At 28.0% G+C, this 19,599-nt stretch overlaps 1 protein-coding gene across 2 annotated transcripts; it reads right to left on the bottom strand.

Moving 5' to 3' along the window:
- Positions 1-266: 266 nt before the first annotated feature.
- On the bottom strand, positions 267-16,789 carry LOC145183505 (RNA polymerase II-associated protein 1-like). Of its 2 annotated transcripts, none has more exons than XM_090084022.1 (27): positions 16,354-16,789; positions 13,684-13,832; positions 12,826-12,906; positions 11,601-11,644; positions 10,586-10,991; positions 10,182-10,453; positions 9,716-9,919; positions 6,601-6,768; positions 6,303-6,458; positions 5,742-6,014; positions 5,497-5,630; positions 5,056-5,272; positions 4,624-4,695; positions 4,399-4,511; positions 4,025-4,220; positions 3,618-3,689; positions 3,341-3,415; positions 3,091-3,242; positions 2,891-3,013; positions 2,578-2,685; positions 2,258-2,421; positions 2,017-2,149; positions 1,738-1,903; positions 1,520-1,614; positions 1,315-1,381; positions 860-925; positions 267-752 (listed from the first exon to the last, which is right to left on the bottom strand). In XM_090084022.1, the coding sequence occupies exons 2-27, from the start codon at positions 13,826-13,828 to the stop codon at positions 633-635; spliced, it is 3,822 nt and encodes a 1,273-aa protein (XP_089940148.1). In that variant the 5' UTR covers positions 13,829-13,832; positions 16,354-16,789; the 3' UTR covers positions 267-632. The 2 variants fall into 2 exon arrangements, with proteins under 2 accessions (XP_089940148.1, XP_089940147.1); XM_090084021.1 differs by having other exon boundaries at positions 16,500-16,650.
- Positions 16,790-19,599: the final 2,810 nt, after the last annotated feature.

Raw genomic sequence — 19,599 nt, 5'->3', positions numbered from 1 at the left:
GCTTGCAAAAAAAGAAATGGCCCGTTAAAAAAAAATTCAATGGTTAACAATTTTAATGGTTAATATTAGTTTGAGCTGTTCAATTTAATTTATTAAATTTAATAAATATTTACTCCGTGATCATAGCAGTCAAGTTTTGTTTAATTATTTTATTTTTGGGGCCCAAATTAAACAGTGCAAGGGGATGGGAACAGGAGAGGAAGGCAAATTCAGTTTATAAATGTCGCATTCTTACTTTTTAAAAACATAAAGTATAAAAATACTTATTATCGAAGATTGGAAATCTTTTTTCTTTTCCATCAAAAATGAATTAATTCAAATAATCTAACAAATTGTTTCATGATCTTCTGATATCTGATCAAATTTCTGACACATCAAACAAATACTGAATGTCTGTTAATTCATCCTGTATGCTTTACAGCTTTTTAAGTACTTTTTAAGTTCTTTTATGGTTGGCTTTTAACTTCAACATTGTTCAAATTTAAGGAGAGAAACAAGAATTTGGGAATTTTTTTCAAGTTTAGATTATTTGGATTCGACAAAAGAAAGTTTTTCGTTTCAGATTTCGGTAGAGATATTTTTGTTGAAACGTTTTTAACCAGATTGTCTTCCATACTACTTTTGTACTGATGTCAACGTGGTAACTCTCTGATATAAAGCTCTCGCGACGGCGGTAATTGAGAGAACAGTTTAAAACCTTTCGCTGTATCGACGTCTAAGCCTTGGTAAAGCATGATGTCATCTCGTAAGTTCTGCAAAATGAAAAGATTCCTTTATCGTCAACTACATTTTTATGTATTTATTGTCATTAGATTATTTAAATATTTCAGCAACTATTTCATCGTAGTTTAAATGTTACCTTATCATCAAAAGTGAGAACCTCTTTTAGCATAAAAATACGTTTTGAAACCGCAGCGTCGTTACTCTAAAAATCCATCATTAAAAACGTTTTAAAATAAAACATTTAAAGTATTTTAAATCTTTAATACTTTCATTTTATCATTAAACACTGACATTATTTTTTAACAATATTGATATTTAATTTTACTAGTGACGAGAAAACGAGACTACAAAATTAAAACCTCTTTCTAAATGAGACTGCTTAGCTCATTGGTATTTTCTACGTAACCTTAAGTTAATGGACTGCAATAGCAGCGCCCTTTAACAAGTTTTCTTAAAAAGCAAATTTAAAGCATGCGCATTAGGTTTGATCGCTCCTACCTCAAGTCTCATTGGAAGAAAACCTTAATGTGTTAAAAATTAACAACTCAATGATCATTAGTTTTATAATAAAAAAAAATTGACAAATCTTACTGAGCAAAAAATGTACTGATTAATGTGGTGAACAGCTATAAGATAGAAAACAGGACACCAAGATATTCTGAAAAAAAAAATATTTCCACAACATTGAGTTAAAAATAGTAACCGATGTAGGTCGTATTCATAACTGCTACACATAATGAATAACAAAAGGATAATATAGTAATTAAAAAGTCCGTAGAATTAAAAAGACTGTTACCTAACTCTCTTTTCTCGCAAAGCGACAAAATAAATTTCAATCATTTCTTCGTATTCCATATCAGAGGCCAAGAGGTTTTTCAAATCCACACCAACCTAAGTGAAGAGTTGATATTATAAGATAAGATATTACTTTTAATTTTAAAATATGATATAAATTATGCATTTTGATTTACGAAGAAAAAAAGGAAATCAATAGAAAGGCGTTGTTTTTTTTACTTGTAATATTGGTAGCGGGAACATCCTCAAAATATCACAAAACTCAGTCCACACCGCTCTTCTGAACTTTATACTGTGCTTCAGTTGCATGGGAACGAGCAGTAAGTTACTAAACGTGGGATCCCCAAACGATGATGAAAGGTACTGACTCAACAAGTTAGTGTACCTTAAAAAAAAAATTTTGAAATTTACTTTAATGGAAAATATTTTACTAAAAGAAAATCAAACTAAAAACATTTCATTGTAAACTTAAGTGTGTAAATAATGTGTTAATCTTACAAATCGTAAAATGAAGTTATTCCAGGGAGTTGAATTTCAAAATCTAAATATGATTGGAAACCAGGTGCTGAATAAACAATCATCAAAGATTTTAGAACCGGCATCAGGGATTGGTCTGTAAAAACACATCCTTCTAAAGATCAAAAATATTTTATAAAAAAAATAAAAAGCAAAATGGTTTGTTAACAGAAGAATAACAATCCATATAAAGTTATAAAAAAAAAAAAAAGAAAAAACTTACCTGATAGAAACAAGCACATAAATCTTGTGAACCTTAAGGTTTCACAAATATTTGATAAAACAGAATGACGAGTTGCTTCTAACATTAGTATGTACTGTACACAGTAGCGAATCATTGCGATTGTTTTAGAACATGCATTTATAATCACTCCTCCATCATGCTCACTAAAAATTAACAATTATAATATAAACATCTAAATTAAAATTGTAAATGCCTAGATAAATAATGTAATACTTATATCTACTTATATTTTGCAAACTAAACAATTTTAAAAATTGGAAATGCAAAGGCAAAAAAAAAGCATAGTGACAAATACAAACATGCTTAATGAGCGATTGTAAAGTTTGACAATGGGGTAAAACATCCAATCTGTGGGTAGTAAACCATGCCTTTGATATAAGAAGGTAGTCCTTTCTTTATGCGATGATCTAATAGGTTTTTCAAAAAGATATATTAAAAAACAAATAAGTTTATAACAGTTATCCAATACAGATTATATCATAAATACATATTATGTAAAAGGTCTAAAAGAAAACATTATTGAGATGTTGACTCTCAAAGATATTTTGTATTTTAAACTCATTAAATATTTAGGAAAGCAATGATTCAATTTTAAAATCATTAAGAAACTACTTCAAGTTAAATGTTTCCATGTAAATGTCTGCAGTGCAAGAAAGCTCTTTCAAAGATACATCAATATGTTGCTTTACCAAAGTTGTTCTTTCTTCTGAACCATGCAAAACATACGTCTGCTGTCTTAAAAAATAAAGTATAACAATTAGTACCATAAATTAGTTACAAAAGTCATTACAAAAAAATCACAACTATCAAACCTGAACATCTTTGGATTGAATGTAACATTCTTAATTACGGAGAGTATAACATTGTTGTCGAAATAACATGGAAGCGTTAGTATCAAAAAAGACAAGTGTAGATAGGTGTCATTGATGGTTGGATGGAATGTATGAAAACCACAGTTTCTTCCCTATTAAAAATCATTTCTTTTTTTCATAACTAAAAGCTGTGCTATTGTATATATCAATATTTCTAATGCATAATATTTAAATATATAAAATTTAATACCACCAAGATGAACAGCTCTAAGGAATGTAAAAGAAGAATACATTCTACTTGGGTTGAAACCAGAAGATTAATGTGCTGAAAATAAAAACCAAATACCAATAGAGCAACCTGATTGTCCAAACAATTTTGCATACACAACTTGTCAATAAGCTATTAGTATTATGTATATGATTTGAGTTACTCAAGAGGCAGTTTCTTTGTATAACACTTCATAATACTTCATAAAAAACAAATCAAAACAAATCACCTTCATTGGAGTAAAAATTAAATATATTACCTTCATTATATTTGATTGGAGTACAAACTGAATATAAACCAACAATTCTGCATTTGTTACAACTGCAACTGCCTAAAAAAAATATATAAAATGATTAAAACTAAGCAAAAAGACTTTAATTTAAGCTGAATTTTTAGTATAAATAATGAAAAGGATCAATTATAATTACAGTCAACATTAAGTTAAGCTAAATTTTGCACAATTTTATAACTTTTAGTTGAAATGCTCATTTTACTGAAGTCAAAAATGTTTGATTTCATCAGTAAAGGCATAAAAAAAGTTTGAAAGAAACTTATGAAGCAGTACGCTACATTCAAAGATTTAAAGAAAACAAACAAATTAAACTATAATAATAATATCATAAATAATGTAACAAATTGTATTGATTCAGAGAACATACTACTTACACTTGAAGATAAACCTTTGTGGATTTTCACTAGTTGAAGTATGAGTTTAAGAAATCCTTGCACTAAACTGACTGGCGAGTCCTTTGCTAATGAAGAAGGAGAAGAACCAGGAAGAGTCATTGTTCCATATGATGGCAAACTTTGTGGCCAATTGGTTAAATAAGCAGAATCTTTTGTGTTAAAATCTGAGAATAAACTGGAAAAAAATGGTAAATGAAATAATTATTCTTATTTATTTAACTAAAAATATTGCTAGCTTCACATATTTTAAGAACTAAAAGTCAGTATTACACTATATAATCCGAATCATTTATCATGAAAGAAGAGAAACTCAAAAAAAAAAACTTCAAATCTGTAAAGTATTTGAATTATACCAAACTTCATCGAGCAATTTAGAAAATAAAGATGATTTAATAAATGCTTCGCACACATCTTTCCACAAATAATCAACAGTTTCCAAGAGAATTACAGGATTTTCCAATAATACCTTAAAAAAAAAAACACTTTAATAGCAAAATCCAATGACTAAAAGCTTCTGATGAAATTACTTGAAACTAAAAAATTTTCAGAGATCTTCATTGAACAATAAGAAAAGGTACCCTTTTGTTCTTCAGTTGACAGTATGAAGCAAGACACTGAAGTAATGAGCTAACATACATTGGATAACTGAGCTGAGAAAAAAAGGAACATTTATTTTGACAAAGTGATTTATTAAATAAAATAACAAAAATAAATAAGTTACGAAGATTATTGACAAAATAAATCAGAATTGTAAACTTTTAAATGTAGAAAATTTCATTTTACAAATTTTTGTTTAGTTAGATCATGAGATTTTAAAAAGTTTAATTAGATATGTAGTTTTTCAAATTTAAAAAGGTTAACAGCGCATGTGTTAAGTTATTGGTCATTTTTCATGTTTTAATATAACAAAAATTCTCAAAAAAAATTGTTTATTTTTTAAGTAAAACTTTCTTTGTTTATAAACTTTTTCTTAAAAGATTTCTTCAAAAAAGTAATAAAAATATTCTAACATATTTTTTCTGAAATATTTCTGGTTCTATCACTTTAATGCACTGCACCAACAGAGAATAAAATCCTTCAATAACTATCCAACTGATTTTACCAGACTCTGCACAAAACATGGCACTTTCTACTACATGAACGATTGAGGCAGCATGAAAATCATCATAAAGTGTGTAATTGCCACACAAACATTGTATCTTCAACATCATAACAGTATACATATCCCTAAAGCAAGTGGAAAACATAACTACTACAATCCCTAATTCAGGCCACCATTCAGCAATATTGCTATGGTTACAGTGTGCAGTTAATAAAGGAAGCTGTTTAAATTTTTTTTAAAATTGGATATAAAAGCTTGTTGTAAAATTATTTGGGAATTGCTTTGTAGATCATCATTTAAAAATTTAAATGCAAATTCACTTAATAAATTAGGCAAAAACATAACATACTGAAATAAACTCGCTGTTAGATCGTATTGTAGTAAAACTCTCCAAAGCTCATAAATTTCTACCATTAAGGATGGATCATTTTGTGTTTGCGATACATTCTTTAATATTAGTTCATCAACTGAATATAAAGACACCTTGAAAAAATAGTTAAACAAAATAAGATTTTTTCAAATTCTTTGTTAAAATGTTTTTAAATTCAAAAAAAAAATTTTTTTCATATTCTAAAGGGAACTAAAACTACTCACAATTTTTTTAGAAATCTCTTTACCAGCTTGACACAATGATCTAAAAAGACGAACTACCATTACTGCTACATGAAGATTTTTTAACTCAGTTTTGAGAAGTGAATAAAGTACATCAGCTAATCGTGGACATTCCATAATCTTCCAAGAAGATTCAATATCATGCTGTGCAATTCTGATCAGAACAGAAACACAATTTGAAATGGTAACATCTGACGGATGACATATCTCAATTACATATCTTAATCTAGGTAAAATCTGCATCTGTAATAGCCCCTTTAGAAATAAATAATTACTCCAGTCATTTCTACCTTAAAGACAGTTGAATGAAAAAATAGCAAAAATTAAAAAATTCTAAGAAAAGAACAGGAAAATCAAAATAGAATCAAATGTAAGGAATAAAAAAAATGCAAATTTGGAAAAAAAGGAAATATTTTAAAAAGAGTTTAAAAAAATTTTTTTTTTAGAAAGAATGAAAAATATATATTACAAATTGTATAATGAACAAAAAAAAATAACAATTTTAAATAGATATAAAACTAGTTTTCTCATTAAAAAACTGACCTTTACAACATCAACTTTTACAAGCTCAGCATCCAGAAGGTCACGATCTTCTTCTTTTTCTTCCTGTGTCATTTTCTGTTCATCCTTTTTGTAATAAGAACATAAGCGAGGAAGGTCACAGCCATGTTCAGTGAACAAGAATTTTTGTACAAATTCCTAGCATGAAAATATTATGTCAGAGTTCTAAAGAAAGTAAAGGGAACCAGAAAATAACTATCTATAAATGATAAATTTAAAAACTCAGTCAATTGAGATTTATTAGAAGGTCTCACGCACTCAAACAAAATATAAAAAACACCTGTTCACTCTTAATATATAAAATTTTTGCAAGGGCTGCCACAGCAGCACTGTAGATCTGTTCAGAGTGATCATCTATTGACCATCTCAACAAGAAAAGGAGCCCAGCATCTAAACATTGCTTCAGTAAATCAGTGGAGAGTTTTCCATAGAAATCTTGTTGATAATACTAGAGAGAAAAATGATGACTGAAACAATTTAACACAAAAAACAAAACCCTGTATAAAAGATAGAAGAATATAACCAAGCATAATTAAATAAGGCCAACTTTTGATGTAGCTTAAAAGGAGTTCTTTTTTTTCTAATAAACTTAAAATCTTTTCTCCTGTAATTTATTGGTGAAAAAGAGATTTTGCTTGCACTATAAATTCAGACTTGTTTTTAAGTCACAGATTGCTTGTCATTATTTCATGTTTTTGATTGAGTAACTACTTTTTAATTATAACATCTGATTTGTATGAACTGCAACACCTAATTCATTTTTCATGAAACATTTAGACCTAAGGTATTTTAGCATTATTTTAAACTACTACCTTATCTTACCTTATGCTTTTTGATATTATTTACTTTATTTATAAAGTTTAGCAAGCTAGTGTATTTGAACTTGAAGGTAGATTCATTTATTCCAATTTGGTTTCTTTGCTTTGTTAGACAAGATACTTACTTGGTTACATAGCTATATTTTTTCTGGATAAATATTTGATTGGTTTAGTTACACTTTTTTTTGTTAATATTCAAATTGATTAAAATATTAAAATTGTGAGAATTATGAATGTGATTATGTACACATGAAATTGAAACTTAAGTTGTACATTAAATGCAAATCACTCAACATGCATAAACAATTAGAAGTTACTATTTCTAATTCAAATTAGAACATCCAGAACCCAGAAAATGTTTTAGTCTAACCCAAGAGTAGTTTTGGTGAAGAAATTGCTGTTTGTGATATAATTCAGTAGTTTTTTGCTTTAAGTTCAAATTTCATCTCTTTCTAAGATGTAAAACTCCTTTTAAAACTTTACTTTTACTCAAAAGTTAAGGTTAGAATTACAAAATACAAATGATTATTTTATTATACTGAAATATAAATGATCTTACATCAAATATTTAATATTCTATTATAAAGTTGTTTTTCGTATCCTATTATAAAGTTTATTTCATATCTGTTTTTCGTTATACAATGGACCTATGCTCCATTGTATAACAAGAAAATGATATAAATAACCCAACTGTTGTAGTGGAAAAATACAATTGAATACAAGAAGTCATTTGAAGTTGGCTTCTTGTACTCAATTGTATATTTTTTTCCATAATGGGCAATTTAAGAATATGTAACTTTTTTCCAGTTAAGAATTTTTAAAGATTCTCTATTTAAGAACTGCACCATGGAACAAGTTCTGTTATTGAACTCTAGAAATGAAATGGCCAATAAGAATACAGTTATGATAATTAATGACTAAAAATCACTAACTTAAAGACATTCTTTATTATGCTAATACATTTAAAATGTGAGATACCAAATTTTAAATCACAAGATGGATAGAACAAGTGCATGAATGGATTCACACTGTTTTCAGATGAAAAATTCATACATATGCTGATTATGTAAATGGTAGCATTTAATCAAATTCTACTAAAAAACATTTCTTTAGAAAAGTTTCTAGAAGAGCAGTACTCGTATTCTTCTATTTATACGAAATAAACTCTTGAACTGTTTTGTGCCAGATAAATGTGTTATTCCAGCAATGTAGTAAAGGTCCTGTAACTTTTAAAGAATACCTCCCTCCCTCCAGGAGATTTTGTAATACCCTTCAGTTTAAAGTGCAAGGTGCAGAAAAATGTTTTGCTAGTAATATTTAATATATATATAATATATATAATATTTAATATATACATAATTATTTAAGATACTTTTACATTTTATCAAATTTTATCAGATTTTATCAGAATTTTCATGGTTATCTTTCGGCAAATAAAAGAAACTAAAACCAGAAAGTTTTCTCTTTCCATTTACAAAAATAAAGCTTCAATTAAAACATCAACAGGCTGCACATTGCTTTCAGAAGAATTTTCTTTTAAAGATTTAATATTTGGTTTAGATTAAAGGTACAATTTATGCCTCTCTTTCAAATTGAATGTTTTTTATTTAAGAGAACATCTACTAGCTTTGTGATAATTTTAAAATAACCTAAGTGAATGAAAATGTTTTAATCAATTTTCACCAGTGTGATTGTTTGTAAATTTCTCCTGGAGAAACTGATCATGAGAGATTTACAGACACCAGTTTATCTTTAAAAATGCAGCAGATGGTGTTACCCAAGAAACTATGCACTTTTCCATTTAGACCAAAAGGAGTTCCTAATCAAGTATTGTATTTTTATTACTGTAAAATAAAGATTTATTATTATTGTTATTTTTATTATTATTATTATTATTATTATTATTATTATTATTATTATTATTATTATTATTATTATTATTATTATTATTATTATTATTATTATTATTATTATTATTATTATTATTATTATTATTATTATTATTATTATTATCATTATTATTATCATTATTATTATTATCATCATCATCATCATCATCATCATCATCATCATCATCATCATCATCATCATCATCATCATCATCATCATCATCATCATCATCATCATCATCATCATCATCATCATCATCATCATCATCATCATCATCATCATCATCATCATCATCATCATCATCATCATCATCATCATCATCATCATCATCATCATCATCATCATCATCATCATCATCATCATCATCATCATCATCATCATCATCATCATCATCATCATCATCATCATCATCATCATCATCATCATCATCATCATCATCATCATCATCATCATCATCATCATCATCATCATCATCATCATCATCATTATTCTTATTAATATTATTATCATTATTATTATCATTATTCTTATTAATATTATACTGTGAAATAAAGATCAAAGTTTTGACTAAACTAAAATTTTATTCACTTTTACTGATATCATGAATTTATTAAATTTTTAAAATTTTATTAAACTTTTTTTTATAAATAGAAACACACACACATAAAATGTAAGTTTTTTAAATACCTTTTCAATAACTTTGGTCAAACAGTTTAATCCAAAAACTCTTTGTTGCAAAAAACTTGATCTAACCATATGGAAAAGCTCTTGCAATGTGTACCCAGGGGAATTAGGATCATCTCCATGATGATATAAACCTGAGTGAGATGGATAATTAGTTTCTTTCACCAAACATCCTTCAAAATCAAACCGAGGAGAAGAACTTGCATCCTATGGAATAAATTGATTAAAGACAAGACATCAATTTAGTCAACGTAAGTTAAAATTTCAGTAAACTTCTTTATTACTTCTTTTTTTTTTGCTTCAAATACTTAAATGATTAAACTTGTACAAAATAATTATCATTCGTGCATTTTAATAAAACTTTTTGAAGAGTATAATTATAAGTGATGATTGTTTCAAGCATTTTTACAAACTATTTTTTTATTAAAACAAATCCACAAAAGAATCCAAATCCAAATAAGTTTGAAACCTCTTCATATTTTACAATAGGTACAGACTTCATCCAACTCAACTTCTCATTCTCTACAACATTCATATGGATGTAATCTTTAGAAATGTTAAATTCTTTATGAGGTTCAAACTTTTCACCAGAATCATTACTCTTGAGTAATTTACTAGACTCAAGCAGATAGCCAGCATCATTATTGTTCTCAATTGCTTGAACTGAATCTGTTGTCACAGCACTTTGAATATTTGTAAGTAATGAATTCTTTGATTTCAATAATGACACAAGTTTCGGATCTTAAGGTAAAATAGACGATCCTGTTAAAAAATTATAAAATTTAACTAAAATTTAACTTTAGATGTTGTATCAAATAAATAACGTAACATTAAACTAGCATTAGATAAATGTTAACACACATTTTTATTTACCTAAGTTTGAAAGTAACTTCTTCTGTTCCTCCAATATCTCCTTCTCATTTAATGTACTAATGATGTTCATATTTTCTTGGTGTATACTATTTTTAATTGGTTCTAGTGATGTTGGATAAGGTGCATTACACATAGAAGTAACTGTTTTTTTAGTTTTCAGATGTTCAATATTCGTATTATTTTTCTTACTATTTTCTTTATTTTTTTCATCATTTTGAACGACTTGATTTTCTACAGTTCCAAAATCTATTTGAGGGTTGAATTTTTTAAAATTTTGAGCAAAGAGAGATTTCTTTTGACCATCTCCATTTGAGTTTATTATGGCTTTATTGAGCTGTGGTACATTAGGGAATCCCAATTTATAGGATGGTGTAGGGAAGACAGGAAATAATAGATTAGGCTTTTCCTAAGAATACATAGAGATAACATCCTTGAATAAATTTACTTAGCTAGAACAGTGTAGTGTATACAATGATTTAGAAAAAAGTTAATTATTTATGACTTTGTTAAAATACTTTGTGATACATGTTTTGATCATCTGTAGTATTGTTGCTTCATAAAATATTCACTGAATTTTAAAATGCAATTATCCCATGATAAATTTCTTATAACATGAGCACATAGTTTTTCCATTCTATTTAGAAATAACTTCTTTTATTTTGAAGCTTCTTTTACAACTAAAATATGCCAGTTCAAGAAGTAAAAATAAGAATCATTCTTCATCATCTACTTTGAGAAATGTCATTAAGTCTTGTTTATTCATTTTAAAATAAAAAGGTTTTTGTTTTCCTAACATATTATTAGAAGTTTAAAAAAGTTTCTCTTTTATAGATGTTCTAAATAGTATTTTTTAAACATGTTTCAAAATGACTGTAAATAATTTTGACTGTAAATAATGTGATATTATATTTAATAAGTGTAATATAGGATAAATAGAAAAAGCAAATAACAGCAATTTTAAAGGTATTGACTATTTTGAAAATACTCAGTAAATATTATTAGAAAAAAAAATTACTTGTACTGATCGGAGAATTTCTGAGATGTGTTCTTTATCTTTAGCTATATTTAAAAAAAAAAAAAACTATTACCACAACTAACCACGATCAACCATTATTAATGAACTGTTCTAACTAAAGGTTTTAGATTACTATTTGTTACAAAATATTTATCTACACAGTAGGTGAATAGACAATTACACAGCCATTTTCCTTAGTAATTTAAACAGTTTTTTTGAAGAAAATTGTTAAGTTTTTGACAACTTAAAATTGCACCGTTTCATCTCTAAAATGCAGTTATTTTATTTACTACTTTAAGACCAAACCATAATATTGGATCAATGCATACTGCCATAATATCAATTTGATGCATATTACCATAATATCAAGATACTACACGCTCTCTGAAAATTCTGATCACACTGCCTACATTCATATTTTACTGTCTTTAGTATAGATTTTTGTGCAACTCTTCTGAGGGATTAACATTGAAAGATAATTTTTTGAATTACAAAACTTAACTCTCAAATTGTTTGCATCATCTTTTCCATAATGAGTAATTGTTTATATTTTTTTCCATAATGGGTAATTTAAGATTATGTAACTTTTTTCCAGTTATTCAGTTATGAAAATGAGGTGTTAATGACTGAAATATTTTGTTGACTTTATAATGAATAATAATAATAAATAAAGTAAACGTCTTAAACATAATCTTTAGAAATTAGGATTGCTAACAACATTTTTAGAAAAAACTATGCATGCAACTTAAAATGTTTTCTAAAACTTGAGGGGGGATCCTTTCTAGCTATAATGATAAATTTTTGTTTAGCATGATTTGAAAGGTTTTTAGCAACAGTTTATCTTATATCTTCTTGAATATACAGGATTTGCTGTTTGAAAAAGATTTTTTAAAGCCACAAGGAGTAAAATTCTTTTGAAATTATTGTGAAAAATAAGGATCTGCACTTTAGTATCATTTTTTCTGAGGCCCACATGCCAGAAAGTAAAACTGATCTTCAGATTTGAAGTTTGTCTTTTAAAAGTTTAAAGGTCAAACTTGAAGTTTAAATACCTTGAAGCTAAACTCTTGAACTTGATAAATATAAAAAAATTATAATTTTTCAAACTTAGAAACTGATTCCAGCTATAACTGTTATTCAAATCAAATAACCAAAAAAAATGTGATAAAAATTTTGCAACTTTTGCATTTTTGACTAAAGGAAAATTATAACACACATTCCTTACCATCTAATCGGTTGGCAGCATCAATATCTTCATCTTTAATGCTGAATTTGTTTAGTGCTTTTCCTTTGTAGAACTTTTCCTCTGAAAGACAATAAAAATTTCTCAGGTCATATTGGTTAACTAAAATATTTTTTTACCACAATCCTTATTAAAAAAAATTTGGCTTAGCTAAACTTAGCATAATTACCTTGATTTTATTTATGATTAAGTTTGTATAATGTCTTTAGGTAAAGATGAACTTTCTTTGAATATCAATACCCATTATTTTATCATTATTGCTTATTACCCAGGTTCATGTAAATAAAAAGAAACATGCACGAGTGCTGTGAAATTGCCATACCATAAATGCAATTAGTCCTCAATCAGTGTCCACAGTAACAAGGTTTCCATGGGAAAAAATAAAAGCAACTAAAACTTTGAAAGCTAAAAACCATGACCTCGATGGGGGAGGAAGGAAAATTTCTGAGGTAAAGTTTATAAAGAAATTTCAGTTTTTTTGTTTGTTGATAAAAATGAAATACTGCAATAAGTTTTTTAAAAAAGTAAGAAGAAATGCAGTTTTATTTTAATCTTCTGTATTTTAGAAAACAAATAATTATAATAACCCAAAAAATATAATTATTAACAATTAATATATAAAATTTTACTTTTTTTTTTTATTTCAAGTTATATTATAATTTAGTAAGTGTTTTTTTTTACCTTGTTTACATTTAAAACTTTGAATTTACAAGCATCACCTAGTATATAACCTAGTATATAATCACCTAGTATATAACCTTACATTAACAAGAATTTGATAGTGAAAAATATTTGAGAATGTAATACTGAATGTATTTTCATCACAAAGAATATAGATACCTTCAATATTAAAGATTTTTTCTTGCTCTTTTTCATGCTTTAATGCACTTAATGTAGCAGATGGTTTCTCTGACTTTTTAAAAAACTCTTCTTGAAACTGAAGCAGCTCCTCTTTGCTTTCATTTCTTCCTGGTCTCTTTATCATTGTGCTTATTAAATAAAATCATTGAACACACACAGATATATATACATATATATACATACATACACAGTGGCGTATCTAGGGTAGAGCAGGCAGGGCACGTGCCATGGGCGCCAGCCTGAAAGGGGCGCAAAAGAGGCTTGGTTGCGATACAATAAGCGAGAATTATATAAAATAAATTAAAAAATAATATATCATATAAAATAAATATATTATATAAAATAAAGTTTGTGTCATCATTTATTAAAAAATTGTAATTAGGCACTTTATGTGGGGGAAGAGGGGTGCGAGATCGGTGTTTGCCCCAGGCGCTATTTACCCTAGGTACGCCACTGTACATACATACATACATACATACATACATACATACATACATACATACATACATACATACATACATACATATATATATATATATATATATATATATATATATATATATATATATATATATATTACAGGGCAATCAATCAACAGGAAAAGGTTCTCATAGCATTATAACACCATAGATTTTGCTCATGTAACTAACAGTGTAAATTACAAATATTATATTTTTTTGTGAGCCTCAATCTAGACCTAATTACAAAGTTGTTGCTGAAGAAAGTGAAGCAGACTACCATAAAAATACCACATTTAAATAAAAGAATATATGCTTCTCATTTCATTTTTTCCAATTGTTAATAACTAATAAATAACATTCTAAATTTTAGAATTTATAATTTACAGCAAAATTACAAAGAAAAGACATGCTTATTCATCTTTATTTAACATAACTATGTATAATTAAATGAATGGTGTGTTATTGAGTTATATTCTGTAAAATGAAGACCAACAGAGTAACTATGTCAAGGCATAACACTATTATAGAATTTTGGATAAAAACAAATATATTCACAAATGTGAAACCTCATCAGAAATAGACAGACTTTAGGAACCAAACAGAAATATACAGACTTTAGTCTGAAAACTGTTTGATATGGTACATGCAGACTATGAACATCGGACAATAATTCTTGAAGACAAAGAATTTCTAATTGATCAACTTGGTTCTAGACAATGTCAATGACTACAAGGGTCAGGAATTACCAGTATTCAGCACCTAAATAATTGAAGAATAGGAAAAAAGAGAAACAATCACAATGTAAATCACTAACAGATCTAACTGAAAGTTTGAAGCTTCTTCAGACTTGGATGACAATATTGATTATTTGAAAAATTATCAAGTGATGAAACAGGACCATAATTGTTAATAAAGCAAATTTAATGACTCTAAAAGAATTATCTCAGTTTTAGAGGCTGGTTTCTAAGTACTGAATTTTTGACAATCCACTGTTCCATACAACACTGGATAGTGCTAAGACAACACCAAGTCAGGGTGATATTTACTCTGGCTCTTGCAGCAGTTCAAAGCAGCAGAGTCAAAGTTATGCAGTTAGCTTTGTTGCAGTTATTTTAGATGGATGTTATTAATGACTCATGAGGCAATTACAATGGCTACTTAAAAAAATTACCAACAGAATTACACTTGATGCACAATTTAAGGTGTAAATGTTTCCATAGCTAAATTGACTCATACTTGACTATCCCTAGTTATATTTGCTTTAGATATTAAAAAATTGCTTGGCATTCCAATATTGCCAATTGAAATAAAGTCTGAAAGTGGTTGAATTTGTGCAAGAATAAATATTGGAGCTTTGTTCTGACACAACAGCAGAATATTGAGCTTATTGTTTAAAAAGATTTTTGTTTTATCATTTGACATGAATAAGAATTACAATCAAACTATTTATTTGTTCCATAATCTATGCTACCTTTAGGTTTGCAAATTTTCTAATAACTGTTACTCTTACTAATAATCTGCTGATGCTGCAAATGACTGCAGACTTTAAAGTGGTTATCAAGAAAATTGCAGAAGATTCAGCAAAAGAAATGCTGCTCCACTTGTGATATCTTAGTGAAGACCATGTTGAACTGTCTTTACTGCACTGTTTTTGCAACATGCTGCTCACTTAATCTTTTTGTCATTTCATTTGATACTGGAATTTCTGATGGTTGCAATAGATAAAATGAATGTTCCAATTGGAATGTAGAGAAGAAAACTGTTTAAGTCACTAGGGTACCAAATGACTGTGCTAAATGAGCATTTTAATTTGCCAAGTATGCACTAGATATTAGGACTATGCTGACAATTTACAAAAATTTGTTTAAACTTTAACAAAGCAAAGGAAAGTGTTCCACCAAACCAAAGACATTATTAAGTGAAAGAACTACATTAGAAATGAATTAACTACATTAACTACATTAAAATGAAAGAACTACATTAGAAATACAAAACAGGCAATCATATCTGTTAAGTATATTTTAATTAACAAATTTGTTGTCGTTATTGTAATTGCATGTTAAATATATTTGCAAATACATGCTTCTATGGTTTATATAAGTCAATATATTGTTTCTTAAAATCTTAAAAGGTTTCTGAAATTCTATTGCAGAATGTTTTCTTGGAATAAAATCTAGTTTTTATTTACCTGTTGAAACCTATTTTGCTTTCTTTTGCTCTTAGCCTTGCCTTTTGTTGTAATTATTTTAAGTGACATTTTTGAATAGCAGAAAAAGTTAAATGAAAACATTAACAAGATAGGTGAGTCAGAAAAAGCAAACAACACAAACTTACAAAACATCTAGCATGTATAGGTTATCTAAAGACGAATATAATGATCTCATAAAAAGTGCTTTTTTTTATATAGCAAAGTTAGGAACTTTGCTATATATAAAAAAAGGCAATCCAAATATAAAAGACAAGATTTTGAACAACCACAATGTTTTTAACAGAATTTAGATAAATGAATCATCCAACTGTTTTCATACTCTAAATGATTATAAAGACAACAGTTTAAAGATTATATTAGACAACATTTTAAACATCTTCGCTCGTTTAGTTCCGCAAAAGGTAAAAATCTGAATAATTAGCGAAAGTGTACGGGAAATGAGAATGGGACTGTTTGTTATTTCGGTCTTTTTTGGACCAAATTGATGTGTACCTGGGGTTCATTTTGTGGCTTACCTATTTATAAAAAGATTTAAAAAACATTAGTTAGCACTTCACTTTTGCTAACACTTTTCATGATATGGAGGGGGAGGCATTCAATCATTTCTAGCGAACTCAAGAAAATCAAAGAACTAATTAGAGGAACCCGGGGTAAGACGGTATACTGGGGCAAGACGGTATTATGAATTTGCGCTACATCAGCTGCATGTTTTGGAAAAGGCAAGGTACCAGACTGTGACATTTTGATGACGTGATGTTTTGACTACAACGAGAATGAAAGTTTTAAACGCATTGAAAAAATATTAGAAAAAGTTTAATTTTTAAATGTTTGATGTAAAATGCGATGAAACTGATAAAAATATATAAAATATAAAGAAGTAAGTTTTCGCTGAACCTGCAACTCGTTACTTTAATGCTGACTTATATGACTGAATTTGTGACAAATTAATCGAGCTTACACGGCATTTGTTACTGAAAACATTGCTAACTTATCATCACACCAGTTGGGGCAAGATGGTATAAGGTCTTTGGGGCAAGATGGTATAAGTGTATCCCATCTTGCCCCATGCACTACATATTTACATAGTTTACCACTTTCTGAAATTCACTTTCTGTGCTTTTTTCTTTAGCAAATGCTAAATAAGTAAATACTTTCTGCTTTCTGGGCCATAGGTTATAGCAATATGCCCATACGTAGCATACATTTATATGCCAATAGAGATTAAACTTGGCACTCATTTCAATTTTTTTCACTTTTATTAATTTAATGTAATTTAGTATCATTTTTATTCATGGGATTTCTGTGTCACTCCATCGTGCCCTGGTGATTGGGGTAAGATGGGATGGGTATCCCATCTTACCCCTATACCTGGGGCAAGATGGGATTTTCAGGACCTTTGCCATATTGAAGCTAGCCATCATGGTGGATGATATATTACTATGTTTACTACGGAATCATACAAGATATACATATGGCTTCATGATCAGTAAAATAGGGGGAAATATGTAGGTGTCCCAATCTGACTGTTTTGCTTAAGTATCCCGTCTTACCCCGGGTTCACCTATAAGGGATAAAGTAGAGTTCATTTTATCAAATTTCAGCCTGCAGTAACTCAAAATTGGCTGATACCAATGCTAGATGGGCCTTAGTTCTACCCAACTCATAATTTGGTATCTATTCATTTTCTCAAAATAAATGTTGGCCCTGCTTTTCCTTTAAGAATTCATTTTAAGCACTATTATATATATCAATCACTGACCAGATAGTATGCAAAATTAACCACTGATTAGATAGCATGCAACAATGATACGATTGATTCGGCCATTTTTTTTAAATATTAAATGGGAAAAAAAACAAGTTTTATTGTTATGGTTCAGTTCGGGTTCTTTAATAGTATGATTCTGATCAGGTTTTAAATTCTTTTCCAACTAATATAAAATTGACAATCTAGTTAGAGATTTGAATCTTCCAAAAGCTGGTACAGAATGGCTAACATCTTTTAGGTGAAAACTTGTTAAAGCATTTTGCTAATATTCTCATTTTATTATTTGAGAGGTTATTTGATTGATAAATGTTAAGCATTTCAGAAAATGAATTTTTTTTTAAAGAATAAGATTTTTGAAAAGTTTAAAAATAAGTTTGAACAGGCAATTTTGGTACTAAAATTTGGCTCAACTTTTTGGTTCTGCTAGGAGGTGTTTCCCTTCGCTTTATAATTAGGCTTGCTAACTTTTCTGCTGAGTAAAGAAAATGCTCACTAAATGAGTCTAAGTTTTGAGTTTGGTCAGTAACATTCCATTTGCATGATTTTCCTCATGCTATGTGAGAGAGGCAGTGTGCTCAGTTTTTGTCAGCTTGTTGAGGTTTTGTTTCGACCTTCCTCTTTTTTAATCATTTCTTTTGGTGAGATAACGATTAATTGCTTTAAAAATGGTTCAGCTGTTTTACTAATAATGCAGTTACATGACAGGGGCATAAAGATACGAGTAATTGGCAAATAAATGGGACCTAAGTTAAATGTGCAATTGATAAATGAAGATTGATTTTGATAGAATCTACTTTCATAGAAATTCGACATCTTGAGTAAAAACCTTCAGGAACTTTTGGGTCATAAAAATCTAGTTGCAGCAATAAAAGATATTCTAGTTGCCATTTCTCCTTTCTTTTAAGCTCTCTTGTTGACAAGATCATTTTTATAACTGAAAACATGATTCTGAATCAACTGCTTTGGGTAAAGAAGTTAGCCAAAAAATAATTCAAAAGATGGATATTTCTATTTTTTATTTTAAAACCCCATATCCGGTATATCGCTAAATAAAATACTCAAAAAATTTTCGATTTTCTTTTTTTTTGGGTTTTCATTTAATCAATGGTCTTGAAGCGCAAAATGATAAATCAACAATCAAAAGCATTTTCTCAACCAAAAAAAATAAATAAAGTAAAATAATAACTTTAAAAATGTATATATCTCTTCGAATAGTAAAAACTTTATTGTGTAAAAACAGTTTAATCTAAAATAGTTTGCAAAAAAATGCATATTGATTTAAAACTTTTAAAAAAAATCCTCTTTTCGCCTTTCTTAAAGTTGGCATTCTTTCCCTTTTTTTTTTTTAATTCCTTACTTTTTTTTTTTTCTTTTTTTTCTAAGGATATCGATTACAAACAAACTCATACCATTCCCAAATATCAAATTTGTCTCTGGACTCTTTGCATTGATGATTTGGT

Source organism: Hydra viridissima, unplaced genomic scaffold, assembly GCF_058129835.1.
Source record: "Hydra viridissima isolate aposymbiotic clone 2 unplaced genomic scaffold, HvirCarnegie_v1 scaffold_4, whole genome shotgun sequence".
In the NCBI taxonomy this organism is placed as follows: domain Eukaryota; kingdom Metazoa; phylum Cnidaria; class Hydrozoa; order Anthoathecata; family Hydridae; genus Hydra; species Hydra viridissima.
This window is presented reverse-complemented; position numbering and strand designations above follow the sequence as displayed.